The following is a 14708-nucleotide window of genomic DNA, read 5'->3' on the forward strand; positions in this document are numbered from 1 at the left end:
TCTAGTCAAGAAGCAAATTGAACTGAAATCCAGAGGAGTGAAACTTCTGCCCAGCAAAGACAACAACCAGAAGACTTCAGTATGTAAGTGTTATATTTTTTTTTATTGAATATTGCCTCTGTGTTTCAGTCCTGAGAGCATCATACGCTGTGAATTCTACTGCTGAGTGACTGCATCCTAAAAAGAGTATTACATTGATGAGAATGCAGGTCTGCTGTATCTGGGGGTGTTTCTGAAAGACAATGTATTGTATTAGAGCCAAGGGTTCGGTATAATTGTGTTGATTACAAGGTATGCATAAGAATATAAGTTCCATCAGACAACTTCATGAGATTAACTGCTGTCTTTTCTTTCTTCTTGTTCTGATTGTGATATCCAGCACCAGGAATTGCTTAGTCCTAAAAATGATGTTGTGACAGTATTAGGAAGATCCACAACCTCAAAAAAACAAGCTCAATCAAGCATAAATTCCCATGATTTTGGGTCTCATTTTGAATTCCCTGGTATTAAGGAACGTAAAATTGTACTTGGTAAATCCGGTTCTTTACTAGGGTGGTCTGTGGTCACCATTCCAAGTTCTACACTCCAGAGTGGTTGATAATGCAATGATATCTCATTTCTGCAGTTCTGAGCTGCAAAAATCAGAATGTGAAATATTTCCCCCTCACACTTTCTGCCAGGTATTACTCGCAGTCGTCTGTGTGAGGGAAAGTGCAGTATGACTGCACACGCTGTATTTCCTATTTGGGTGCTAACTCCAGTTTGTGCCTGAATCTGGGTTCCCAGATTGGTTGTAATGATGTCTATTGTGCTGTTGTCAATGCTTGCTGCAGCCAAGGCTTGCACTTTACCTCAAAGGAAAGATTTGATCATAACATAACTAATATTCATGCTTGTTCAATCCTTGGTCTGTATTATGTTTCAGGGGATCCATGCTAAATGTTGGTGTTAATTCTTTCTACGGCTTGTGAGTGGGGTTGGTTGCCTAGAAATGTAGATAACAAGCTACCATGAGTGGATCTGGGTGGGCTACTGAGGAAATCGAGACGTTTTCCTATATGGTGGTGCTTTTAACAGGATGATTGCATTTTGCCGAGGCTCTGGCTTGTCAGACCTGCTCACATGTGACTGGTCAAGTCCTACTGGCATTCAGCGACAGTAGCCACACCAGATTTATCCAGATTTAGGCCTGCTCCACTCTGCATGTGTTGGACACTCCTGTTCTCTGCTCTGCCTACCTCATCCTTGCATTTCTGGCCAGAAGCATCTTGAGGGGATGCCGGCGGCTGTACCAGGTCTCTGATCAGAGAGCTGTGCATTTTGCATGTTGTTGCAGAGAAGGAAGTGAGTCAATGTTGGGTGTGGAAGAAACGGGAGAGAAAAGAAGAGAATGTGTGTGAGATGGGGCGGCTTGGATTCCTTGCATGTCACACGCCTGTGCATCCATGCTTTCTTGCATTGGATGTGGAAGCGAACCACTGTCCTTTGCACTCAATTATCACTCTGCTTATGGTGATTGTTCTAATGTAGTGTCCATGATGTGTGGTCATGAGCTTGAATGGGCATCACATTTTGCATTACCAGAACAAAACAATTATTTTGACGCTTTAAAGCATTTTGGTGCATGCCGGGCTGTGAATCGAATGTCACATCACATGACCTAACTCCTATATATCCAACACTTCATGTTTGGTGTATAAAACAACCCAAACAACATTACCAGTCATTTTAGCATTCATATTTCATGCCAGAAGTTGTCATATCTCACATCATGGCAGCACATGCATCTCTTCTCCACTCTATGCCAGCAGCCACACGTCAAATTCATAGCAGCGTCCGCACATTTCCTACATTCAATTACAGCAGTTGCATCTCATTTCATATTACATGCCAGCAGATGCATATTACTACTCATAGAATAGCTTTACTTGCACTGCTTCCACATTTCATACTAGTAGTTGTACCCCTCTACATAGCAGCACTGACATCTCCTCTACATTCTGTGCCAGCAGACAATGTCAATTCGCAGCAGCACCCACACCTCTTCCACATTCCATGCCATCAGTCACATCCCAGTCTGTGGCAGGATGGACATCTTTTCCACATTCCATGCCAGCAGTCACATCTCAATCCGTAGCAGCACCCACACCTCTTCCACATTCCATGCCAGCAGTCACATCTCAGTACGTAGCAGGGTGGACACCTGTTCCACATTCCATGCCAGCAGTCGCATCTCAATCCGTAGCAGCACCCACACCTCTTCCACATTCCATGCCAGTAGTCACATCTCAGTTCGTAGCAGGATGGACACCTTTTTCACATTCCAGGCCAGCAGTCGCATCTTAATTCGTAGCAGCACCCACACCTCTTCCACCGTCCATGCCAGCAGTCACATCTCAGTTCGTAGCAGGATAGACACCTGTTCCACATTCCATGCCAGCAGTCGCATCTCAATCCGTAGCAGCACCTACACCTCTTCCACCTTCCATGCCAGCAGTCACATCTCAGTTCGTAGCAGGATGGGAACCTGTTCCACATTTCATGCCAGCAGTCGCATCTCAATCCGTAGCAGCAGCCACACCTCTTTCACGTTCCATGCCAGCAGTCACACATCAGTTCGTAGCAGGATTGACACCTGTTCCACATTCCATGCCAGCAGTCACATCTCAATCCGTAGCAGCACCCACACCTCTTACACATTCCATGCCAGCAGTCACATCTCAGTTCGTAGCAGGATGGACACCTTCTCCACATTCCATGCAAGCAGTCACATCTCAATCCGTGACAGCACCAACACCTCTTCCACATTCCATGCCAGTAGTCACATCTCAGTTCGTAGCAGGATGGACACCTTTTTCACATTCCAGGCCAGCAGTCACATCTTAATCCGTAGCAGCACCCACACCTCTTCCAGAGTCCATGCCAGCAGTCACATCTCAGTTCGTAGCAGGATAGACACCTGTTACACATTCCATGCCAGCAGTCGCATCTCAATCCGTAGCAGCACCCACACCCCTTACACATTCCATGGCAGCAGTCACATCTCAGTTTTTAGCAGAATGGATACCTGTTCCACATTCCATGCCAGCAGTCGCATCTCAATCCGTAGCAGCACCCACACCTCTTACACATTCCATGCCAGCAGTCACATCTCAGTTCGTAGCAGGATGGACACCTTCTCCACATTCTATGCAAGCAGTCACATCTTCATCCGTAGCAGCACCCACACCTCTTCCACAGTCCATGCCAGCAGTCACATCTCAGTTCGTAGCAGGATAGACACCTGTTCCACATTCCATGCCAGCAGTCGCATCTCAATCTGTAGCAGCACCTACCCCTCTTCCATATTCCATGCCAGCAGTCACATCTCAGTTCGTAGCAGGATGGACACCTGTTCCACATTTCATGCCAGCAGTCGCATCTCAATCCGTAGCAGCACCCACACCTCTTCCACATTCCATGCCAGCAGTCACATCTCAGTTCGTAGAAGGATTGACACCTGTTCCACATTCCATGCCAGCAGTCACATCTCATTTAGTAGCAGAATGGATACCTGTTCCACATTCCATGCCAGCAGTCGCATCTCAATCCGTAGCTGCACCCACACCTCTTCCACATTCCATGCCATCAGTCACACCTTCTCCATATTCCATGCCAGCAGCCGCATTTAACTGCAAGGAAGCACCAGCATCTGTTCTACAGTGAGCGCAAGCTGAGAGATGTCACTACTCAACTCTTTCGCAGTGCACGCTCCTCAATCCCTAGCCTCAATCTCTGTACATTTCTATGGCATCACGCCCTTCTCCCACCTATAGGTTTGATTATTGGTACCAATGCTCATCTCCTTCCCCCAGTTTTCCTGAGCTGTTGTGTTAGCGGTAATTGAGTGGGAGTTTGGAGCCATATCTGGTGCCTGCTCTGTGATGTTTTTTTATTTATACTTTTCGATCTTTGTTACTTTCGTTAGGTTAACAAATTCTTTAAAAACCTTTGTGGGTGGAAAACCTTGCTACACCAACGTTTTAGTTTTAGTGGAGTATATACCGTATAGAAAAAAGGTGAGGAAGAAAATCATCCTACTAAAAAAAAAAAATGTTTTTTTTTAATTTCTCTCGCCAGTCATGTTGTAAAAACCTCAAAATTGTGATTATGAGGACTTGAACTTCACGAAACCATTTATTTACAGTCCAGTTATTTAGATCCCAGCTACTATTTAACATTCACTTTTTTTACAACACCATTGTGCTCTTAAATAAGGCAGGATGAAATACACAAAAATCATTTGTAAATATCACTTCACTTCTAAGAACAGTACTTTACTCCCCTGTAAAGCATGTCAGTTTCCTTGTTAACGTCCCTCTGGGTGAGAGCATCAGTATGCATTCCACACCGGGCCTATGGTGGGCCTGGGCAATCAATAAACGCAGCGCATGCATTATTTGGCGGTTCTGCAGCAGGTCTGCTCACAATTCACGTGGTGTTTTAAGTGCAGGTGGTGCATGCCAAACACGAGCTAGCTAATGCCGAAGATCTTAGACTACCCACGGTGCCAGCTTACCATGCATGTACCTTGTGTTCCACATTACCACCCGGTACCAGAGACTTGGTTTGAGGCCGTGCCATTGCGTACTAAGGGTCGGTGCCTAGCATTTGTTTTATTTTGTCAAGATCTGCTTAGATTTACGAAACAATAAAAAAATGAATAACTTGGAAGTATCGACAAACTCACGCATCTTGTTTCAGACAGTACGTGATGGAATGTGTGGCCAGGGCAATTCACAATAGGTCCCCAACAGCCAATGACAACATTTACCACTGAGACCGATTTTGATTGGTTGAAGGCTGCTAGTCAATTATGCAAGCCTACTCAGCACTTCAACCATAAGAATGGGTTGCTGTAGTTAGGCCTTTTGGCGGCTGGCTCGCTAATTGAACAACGATGGGCAGCCCATGTAGCTTTAGACTGTTCTGTGGTGTAGGGAGGTACAGGCGCATTTTTCCGTGTTACATCAAGGAATCCTTCCTTATTTTCAAAGTAACCTACAAAGTGGATTTTTTATTTTTTTAGCCTCTGATGGTTCAGAACTCCGCTGGCAGCCTGTTGGTGTGTTGGCCTTAGACTTTGCTGACAATGTGTTGTTGTGATGGTGCCAGACTCTGCTAGCAGTGTATTGTTATGACTGTTCTGGACTTCATTGACCATGGTTGTGGTGATGAATTCTGCTCACCGTATGTTGTGGTGACTGTGGTGGACTCCGCTGGCAGTGTGTTGTGGTAACTGTGGTGGACTCCGCTGGCAGTGTGTTGTGGTGACTGCAGTAGACTCCACTTGCAGTGTGTTGCGGTGACTGTGGTGGACTCCGCTGGCAGTGTGTTGTGGTGACTGCAGTGGACTCCACTGGCAGTGTGTTGCTGTGACCTTGGTGGACTCATCTGGCAGTGTGTTGTGGTGACTGCAGTGGACTCCATTGGCAGTGTGTTGTAGTGACTGTGGTGGACTCCGCGGGAAGTGTGTTGTGATGACTGCAGTGGATTCCACTGGCAGTGTGTTGTAGTGACTGTGGTGGACTCTGCTGCCAGTGTGTTGTGGTGACTGTGATGGACTCCACTGGCAGTGTGTTGTAGTGACTGTGGTGGACTCCGCTGGCAGTGTGTTGCAGTGACTGTGGTGGACTCTGCTGCCAGTGTGTTGTGGTGACTGTGATGGACTCCACTGGCAGTGTGTTGTAGTGACTGTGGTGGACTCCGCTGGCAGTGTGTTGTAGTGACTAAGGTGGACTCGACTGGCAGTGTGATGTAGGGAGTGTTGAGGACTCCACCAGCAGTGTGTTGTAGTGACTGTGGTGGAATTTGCTGCCAGTATGTTGTAGTCGACTCCACTGGCAGTTTATTGTAGTGACTGTGATGGACTCCGCTAGCAGCCTGCTGGTGTGTTGGTGTTGGGTTTTGCTGACAATGTGTTGTTGTGATGGTGCTAGACTCATCTGCCAGTGTATTGTTATGACTGTTCTGGACTTCATTTCTCGTGGTTGAGGTGATAAATTCTGCAGACCGTATGTTATGGTGACTGTGGTGGACTCTGCTGGCAGTGTGTTGTGGTGACTGTGGTGCGCTCCGCTGCCAGTGTGTTGAAGTGACTGTGTTGGACTCCACTGGCAGTGTGTTGTAATGACTGTGGTGGACTCCCCTAGCAGTGTGTTGTAGTGACTGTGGTGCACTCCACTGCCAGTGTGTTGAAGTGACTGTGGTCGAATCCACTGGCAGTGTGTTGTAGTGACTGTGGTGGACTCCACTGGCAGTGTGTTGTAATGACTGTGGTGGACTCCCCTAGCAGTGTGTTGTAGTGACTGTGGTGCACTCCACTGGCAGTGTGTTGTAGGGAGTGTCATGGACTCCACTGGAAGTGTGTTGCGGTGACTGTGATGGACTCCACTGGCAGTGTGTTGTGGTGACTGTGGTGGACTCCACTGGCAGTGCGTTGTGGTGACTGTGGTGGACTCCACTGGCAGTGTGCTGTGATGACTGTGGTAGACTCCACTGGCAGTGTGTTGTAGGGAGTGTTGTGGACTCCGCAGCCAGTGTGTTGTAGTGACTGTGGTGGACTCCGCAGCCAGTGTGTCGTAGTGACTGTGGTGGACTCCCCTGCCTGTGTGTTGTAGTGACTGTGGTGGACTCCACTGGCAGTGTTTTGTGGTGACTGTGATGGCTCCACTGGCAGAATGTTGTAGGGAGTGTTGTGGACTCTGCTGGCAGTGTGTTGTAGTGACTGTGGTGGACTCCGCTGGCAGTGTGTTGTAGTGACTGTGTTGGACTCCGCTGCCAGTGTGTTGTAGGGAGCGTCAGACTCCACTGGCAGTGTGTTGTGGTGACTGTGGTGGACTCCACTCAGGCGAGCAACACCCATTGAACTCACCGGGCTTCAGCCCCCCCCTGTCTTGTGTGGCAGCCCGGGATGAGACAGATCCCGGGCACACACAGAGCCGCACCCGAACGTTATACAGGTCTTTAAAAGACCATTTGAATGTTAATTAGGCCTTGCAGTTGTTTCACCCCTTCTAAGAGCCCCTGCAGCTCCACTCTGCCTACTGATTAAAGGTTCAGACCCCCCCAGAAATGTTTTCTTAGCCCCCCCATCCCCGAAATTTGGCTCTAGTTGCGCCTCTGACTCCACTGGCAGTGTGTTGTAGGGAGTGTCATGGACTCTGCTGGCAGTGTGTTGTGGTGACTGTGGTGGACTCCACTGGCAGTGTGTTGTAGTGACTGTGGTGGACTCTGCTTCCAGTCTGTTGTAGTGATGACTGTGGTGGACTCCGCTGACAGTGTGTTGTAGTGACTGTGGTGGACTCCGCTGGCAGTTTGTTGTGGTGACTGTCATGGACTCCGCTGGCAGTGTGTTTTAGTGACTGTGGTGGACTCTGCTGGCAGTGTGTTTTAGTGACTGTGATGGACTCCACTGGCAGTGTGTTGTAGGGAGTGTCATGGACTCCGCTGGCAGTGTGTTGCAGAGACTGTGGTGGAATCTGCTGCCAGTGTGTTGTAGTGGCTGTGGTGGACTCCACTGACAGTGTGTTGTAGTGACTGTGGTGGACTCTGCTGGCAGTGTGTTATAGTGACTCTGGTGGACTCCGCTGGCAGTGTGTTGTAGTGACTGTGATTGACTCCACTGGCAGTGTGTTGTAGGTAGTGTCATGGACTCCGCTGGCAGTGTGTTGCAGTGACTGTGGTGGAATCTGCTGCCAGTGTGTTGTAGTGACTGTGGTGGACTCCGCTGACAGTGTGTTGTAGTGACTATGGTGGACTCTGCTGGCAGTGTGTTGTAGTGACTGTGGTGGACTCCACTGGCAGAATGTTGTAGGGAGTGTTGTGGACTCCACTGGCAATGTGTTGTAGTGACTGGTAGACTCCGCTGGCAGTGTGTTGTGGTGACTGTGATAGACTCTGCTGACAGTGTGTTGTGGTGACTGTGGTGGACTACACTGGCAGTGTGTTGTGGTGACTGTGATGAACCCCGCTGGCAGTGTGTTGTAGGGAGTGTTGTGGACTCCGCTGGCAATGTGTTGTAGTGACTGTGGTGGACTCCGCTGGCAGTGTGTTGTAGTGAATGTAATGGACTCTGCTGGCAGTGTGTTGTGGTGACTGTGATGAACTCTGCTGGCAGTGTGTTGTAGTTATGCATGCTGCTGAGCTCCCGATTGTGTGGTTTTGCGATAGTGCTGAGCATTGCTACTCACATGGTGTTGTAATGATGGCACAGACCTCTGATGCACTGTTTGGTAATATTAATTCTTGCCTCCACTGTTGTTGTAATGGGGCTGGATGGTGTGTTAAAAAGATTGTGTGAGATTCTTTTGGTAGTGGGATGTAGGGATGTCGCTCAACTCCACTGACACCATTGTAGGTGTTCACTCCACTGGAAATGTTTTGTGGTGATGGTGCTGGGCATCGCGGGCTGTGTGTTGTGACGATGGATGTTTACTCAACTGAGAGTGTGCTGTGGTTCTGGACTCCTCTTGGAATGCTGTGTAGTGAATACTATGGTGTACACTGGCAGTATTGTGTAGGAAGGCCCATAGATTTTGTCCCATGGCGGCAGTCTGCACTGGCAGTGTTGTACTTTGGTGTCTGAACTGTCAGGCAGTGTCGTACAGTGGTGTCTATTGACTGCACTATCAGTGTCATACAGTTGTGTCCCTGCACTGCCTGGCAGTGTCGTACAGTATTGTCTATGGATTGGACCACACTGGTAGTGTCATACAGTTGTGTCTATGGACTGAACTGGTAGTGTCATACAGTTCTGTCTATGGACTGAACTGGTAGTGTCGTACAGTGGTGTCTATGGACTACACTGGCAGTGTCGTACAGTGGTGTCTATGGACTACACTGGCAGTGTTGTACAATGGTGTCTGTGGACTGCACTGGCAGTGCCGTACAGTGGTGTCTATGGACTGCACTGGCAGTGCCATACAGTAGTGTCTATGGACTGCCAGGCAGTGTTGTACAGTGGTGTCTGTGGACTGCAGTGGCAGTGTCGTACAGCGGTGTCTAAGGACTGCCAGGCAGTGTCATACAGTGGTCTCTATGGACTGCCAGGCAGTGTGGTACAATGGTGTCTGTGGACTGCACGGTCAGTGATGTACAATGGTGTCTGTGGGTTGCACTGTCAGTGTGGCACTGCGGTGATGTTGGCCCAACCAGTTGGACTCCCCTGGGATTCTGGGACAGCCACAGTGCTGGTGTCCTCTAGCAGCGGCAGTGTGGTATCTGGTTGCCTCTTGTATGCTATCGAAGTGTGGCTTCCTGGTGACAATGGTCTCTCCCCAAAGTGTGGTAAGTAATACATTGAGGGTGCAAGGCTGCCCTGGCAATCAATAAGGTAGTCGTTTCAAAGTAAGCCTGAGGTGTTGTAGTACCTTCGCTCCACAAGAAGTCTGTTTATGAAGACCCCCACTTGTACACAATCTTTCGCAGTGTACTGAAAGAGATGTCCAATATTATCTTTGAAGTGCATGGATATTTGGAAGGTGCCTGGGTTACTTGAATCTTCTGAGTGCGTCACTCACTCGACTAGGAACCTCATGTTATGGACGGCTTCCACTGGAGGCCATTACCTTGAGTAAGAGAATGGACATCTGGTCATTCATTGCTGTGATTTAACACAAGTGGAAGAGTAGACTTGTTTTCCACTGTTGCTATGTCAACAGGCCAAGCACTTGCTTTCCTTGTGTTCCTCCATCTTGCCAAGGGTCTCTATAAACAGGAGCCGGGAGGTGAAATGGTGACTGGAAGTCCCACCCATCTTTTTTCACCTTTTCCGGGTCACCAAAAGAGAGTGGGTGTGTGACTGGTGCTGTCCGGTTAAATCCCACTGTCAGGACAGGTCTCCGTAGACCCATTCCGACAGAGGAAAGCAACCTCCACGGTTCTGCCTTTCAGCTCAATTAACTTGGCTTTGGTGGGGAGGCTGGAGGTTGGTGGGGGTGGGTGGCAGTAGACAGTGGTTGGTATGATATTTAAGAGAGAAAGGAGGAGGGAGTGTAGGAGGTGAGTGGCAGGAGCATGTTTGTTTTTATTCGGGCGGGGGTAGGATAAATATAGAGATTGGCGGGAATGAGTGCAGGAAGCCAGGTATTTCTTTTCATCCCGGGAAGGGGGATGGAAGGCCATGGTCTGTATGGCTTCCCCTGGACTCCTTGAACCCATTTAGTCTATTAAAGCATATGCAGATGATTTGGGAGGTATACACAACATAAGATTATAGATAGTTAGATAGTGAGTTCAGTGTGATATCACAGACAATGTGTTGTGCTCTCCATTTATATGTGATGTCACTCAGTAAAAATCTTCCCTGTTATTCACTGGTAGCCATCTTTAATTCAAGCTATTCTCTATGACTATTAACATACTCAATTTAAGAGCCCAGGGAGGGGCAGCAACATCAACTACAGATGCTCAAGGGATGACAGAGCCAACACAGCTGGAGAGAGACACATACAAGGATGAAGGAAGTAAACCTCAGTGAGGACAGTAACAGTGTTTGTGTGTGTGCTTGTGTGCACCAATGCACTCCTGTATCTGGTGTACTAACATCACAATATAGTGTGAATGCTTCTCTCCACGCTAAGACCAGATAGGTGGGTGTTTACAGCCCAGCTTTGTCTTGGTTGCCTAATGTATATTGAATTGTTTACACCTTGTTCTGTGTGATTGCACAGTTGACAATCATTGACAAAGCCAACTGGTCTGGAGGTAGGAGGCAGACTTTTAGTTCTGTCAATGCTTGTTTGCCCTGGAAATATCTATGCGCACTTGGGTAGAGCTGAGTTCCATAATGCGAGGGCATACCATGCGTGCCTTATCATTGGCCATGTTTTACCCCATTACCTTATCTCCCCTGCTCACTCGAGAGCTGGTCTCTGATTGGCCCTTATCCCTCAGCCACAACTAGCACGGGTCTGCAACAGTGCACTGTACATCCAGAACGAATCCCCCGAACTCCGCGGGGAGGTGCGTCCCATTCCGTCAATATTTTTGGGAAACACGAGAAGCCGGGTGCTGTTTATATTTCAACTCGCGCCTTTTTTTCGTTCGACATTGACTTTTATCCCGTAAATGAGAGCGGTAAACAAGACGCAAAAACCACAGATGGGCAAATAACCCGTTGGGACCCGTCACCCTGAGTCGTGCAATTTGCAGAGTCAACAATTCATTAAAATTGAACGCCCTACGCTTTCCTCTGTAACCTTGAGGGATTCACTCCGGATGTTTCTGCCGGTGAAATCTGTGGGCCGCTTAATCCTGCGCTCGAAGGGATTGGCTGCCATCTCGGTTCATGCGCGGACGTGTTTTATAACCTGCTTCGGGGAGAGAGCGGGACTTTACTGGACTTGGTCAGATAATAAAATAGGATTGAGACGAAGGTGTGTGTTTTATGGGATCAGACAGGAGCAGTGGCGAGATGCTTGACGTGTCAGCCCCAGGGCTCGCGCGTCCTCCGTCAGTGACCTGCGCATCTTTCACGCCGCGGATTACCTAAGTAGCCCAAGCCAACGCTTTGCAATGACCGCATTACCCTCCGTACCACTGCAATTATGCGGCAGCAGAGAAACAAATTAGGCAGCAGAGATAATTAAATTATGCGGCAAGAAAAACGTATATCATGCAGCTTAATGCGATACATCAGTGGTTCTTAATCTTTCGACTACCGTGATCCTCAAAGAGGAATAAATTATGCAGTAGAGCTAACTAAATTATGCGGCAAGAAAAAGCATACGATGCAGCCTAATGCAATACACCAGTGGTTTTAATCTTTCGACTTCTGACTGTGGTCCTGAACTTAATCATAACTGGAAACTGGGGACACCACTGAATCATTATTTGAATGCAGGGACACCCTCCCCCCGAGTAATTACTAAAAGCCAATGACCCCAGTCTAAACATTCTCTATAATTTGAACCACTAAACAATGCACATACAATACAGGAGCAAGCATTCATCAAGCAAAAATACAAATTATGAAATATTGTATTTAACTCAAAATCAATTATGAAAAAAATACAAAATTTCATTTTAATGGGAATATGTTTTTTTTTAAATTCAATTTTGCCTTGTCATTTTTCAAACTATAATCTGTTTGATGCACTGGCACTTCTCCCACAAATCAATCTCAGGATACTAACCTAACTTTTAGCTTCCAATTTCAAATTCCTTCACATACACCTTTTAAAATTTTGAATTTCAAATGTTCCACTTTATTTATATATACTTTATTAATCTGTTACTATTATTGTATTTCCTTAGCAGTCGCGGACAACCCTTGAGTTAGATTTGGGGACCCTCAGGGTGTCCCGGGACCACAGATTAAGAATCACTGCGATACACTGTCACAGTATTACAAAGTTAACACTGATTGGGCAGAGATTGCATCTCATTAGAACCTCTTTAGCACTAACCCTGGGCGTAGTGTGCGTAGTGGGGCTACGCGGAGCACCACGGAGTTGATAACAAACTTTGTGGCGCTCCGTGTAGCTCGCTACACCACCTGCCTCCCACCTGCCCTATAATCGCACTTGCTAAAGTTTAAAAAAATAAGTTTAAAAGCACCTTACCTTATCTGCAGCGTCTGCGGCATCCCCGGCTGGCCTCCTCCTCTCTTCATCGCGTTTGTGGTAAATACTGCACATGCGCTGGCATCCACTCATGCGCATTTCTCGCAAGAAATGCGCATGCACCCATGCATGCGTGGTTTTCACCCCGAACGAAATGAAGAGAGGAGGAGGCCAGCCGGGGACTCCGCAGATAAGGTAAGGTGCTTTAAACTTATTTTTTTAAACTTTAGCAATTGTTGTTATAGGGCGGGTGCGAGGCAGGGGCAGGCCAACTCCGCTCCACCACGGAGTGTGTAGGGTTTTGCCTACTCTGTGTTCTCTGCGGAACGCGGATTAGGGAAAACTCTGCACACTCCGTGGAGGGAGCAGAGTTCTCCGCCCGGGGTTATTCAACACCTAAATGCAGCACTCAGTAAAAGAAAGGTGACCCTTCACTGCGCAGTTAAGGGCCTTCACCTGCAGGGCAACATGTGTGGCCGCGTTTTTAGTAACTTTTGATCCATGTGAGCTAGAAGCATTTTTTAATATGATCTGCAAATTACGCAGAAGATGGCTGATTATGTGGCAATTCGCCAAATCCATATTTATGTGGAAAGCGTCAACATAGAAGAATCACATCATCCCAGTCATCTCGATTATGCTCAATCTTCTATCCACTAATTAGCTGTAGGATTCATCCGTGCGACTCCCTGCTATGTTGCCTCGCAGTCACTTGGTCCATTTCTTTAAGTGATGCCACCTGATTGGTCTTCTTTCGTCTTCAGAGGCCAAGACTTGGATTTAGAGTCAAAATGTATCCCTAGTTATGCAGTCCACGTTTGCCAAAAAGTTTTTAAAACAACTTGATTTATTTGAATATATTTTTCGAAGCGTCAACGTGGCACTGTTAGATCACATTAGTTAGCTACAGTAATTGACTCTTAGTTGATGTAGCGTCTATGCCTCCTTGTGCATGTTGGTGCTTCATTTCTGGAATCTTTTTCTGGTGCTTGAATTACATGTAGGGCAGTTAGTTGAAAGGGTGATGCCAGTCCTTTTCTAAAAATGATTTTGCTTATTTCGGCTGTACATTTGAGCTGTTTAAAGGTTCTTTTGGGGTGAGAAAATTATGTGTTTATGCCCACAAAGGTTTGTGAAGTTTACATATTATGCTCTTCACAAATATTTCAACATTTCCAAGATTTCCTTCAGCTTTTGGCCTGCACAAAGAATGTTGTGTCTGCGCTTCTCATTTATTAAGATACATTTTGCATGAATAGAAATCAGACAAGCAAAACACGAGAGGCAGAGTGTGACTCACAATACTTGTGTCTGTGCCCAGCCAGGGTTCTATGCAAGAAAATGAAGCCAGGTTTTTGTTATGCAAGTCTACATCTTTCTGAGCTTTTGTATGTACAGTGGCTTTGAAGATAAGAACTCAAACTGTTTTCTTCAAAGTATATCATGTGCACCATAATTTTGCGGAGGGGTAAAAATTACTATTCCCTTCCACAGAGTGCAACAGTAGGGAAAGTGTTGGATAGCATAGGGGTAAAAATTACTATTGCAACTCCAGATAGTGCAACAGTAGGGAAAGTGTTGGATAGAGTAGGGATAAAAATTACTATTCCAACTCCAGAGTGAGCAACAGTAGGGAAAGGGTTGGATAGTGGAGGGGTAAAAATTACTATTCCCACTCCAAAGAGTGCAATAGTAGGGAAAGTGTTGGAAACTTAGTGGTTATAATTGCTATTCCAACTCAAGAGAGAGCAACAGTGGGGAAAGTGTTGGATAGCATAGGGATAACAATTACTATTCACACTCCAGATAGTGCAAGAGTAGGGAAAGTGTTGGATAGTGTAGGGGTTAAAAATAACATACTTAGCAATTAAATAATTTCTCTAATTAAATATTGATTTATTATTAAATTAACAATAAATTAATTATGAATACCAATAAATTAAAATTAACAATTACTTTACTAACATTAAAATACTACCCACCTTTTTCCCAAATAAACACACAACCCAGTCTGCATAAAATCTAACACAATTAATATCATTATAAATTAATCAATTATTAAAAAGTAATTACCGATTAATAATTAATTAACAATAAATTAAT

General features: G+C 46.5%; 1 protein-coding gene across 1 annotated transcript in view; it reads left to right on the forward strand.

Moving 5' to 3' along the window:
- Positions 1–14708, forward strand: part of CSMD2 (CUB and Sushi multiple domains 2) — a 1651801-nt gene that overhangs the window by 993238 nt on the left and 643855 nt on the right. Inside the window, exon 7 of the mRNA XM_086956548.1 lies at positions 6–83. Coding sequence (XP_086812674.1) covers positions 6–83 — 78 coding nt within the window. The remainder of the gene's footprint in view (positions 1–5; positions 84–14708) is intronic.

This window comes from Lissotriton vulgaris, chromosome 2_1, assembly GCF_964263255.1.
Source record: "Lissotriton vulgaris chromosome 2_1, aLisVul1.2, whole genome shotgun sequence".
Taxonomy (NCBI): domain Eukaryota; kingdom Metazoa; phylum Chordata; class Amphibia; order Caudata; family Salamandridae; genus Lissotriton; species Lissotriton vulgaris.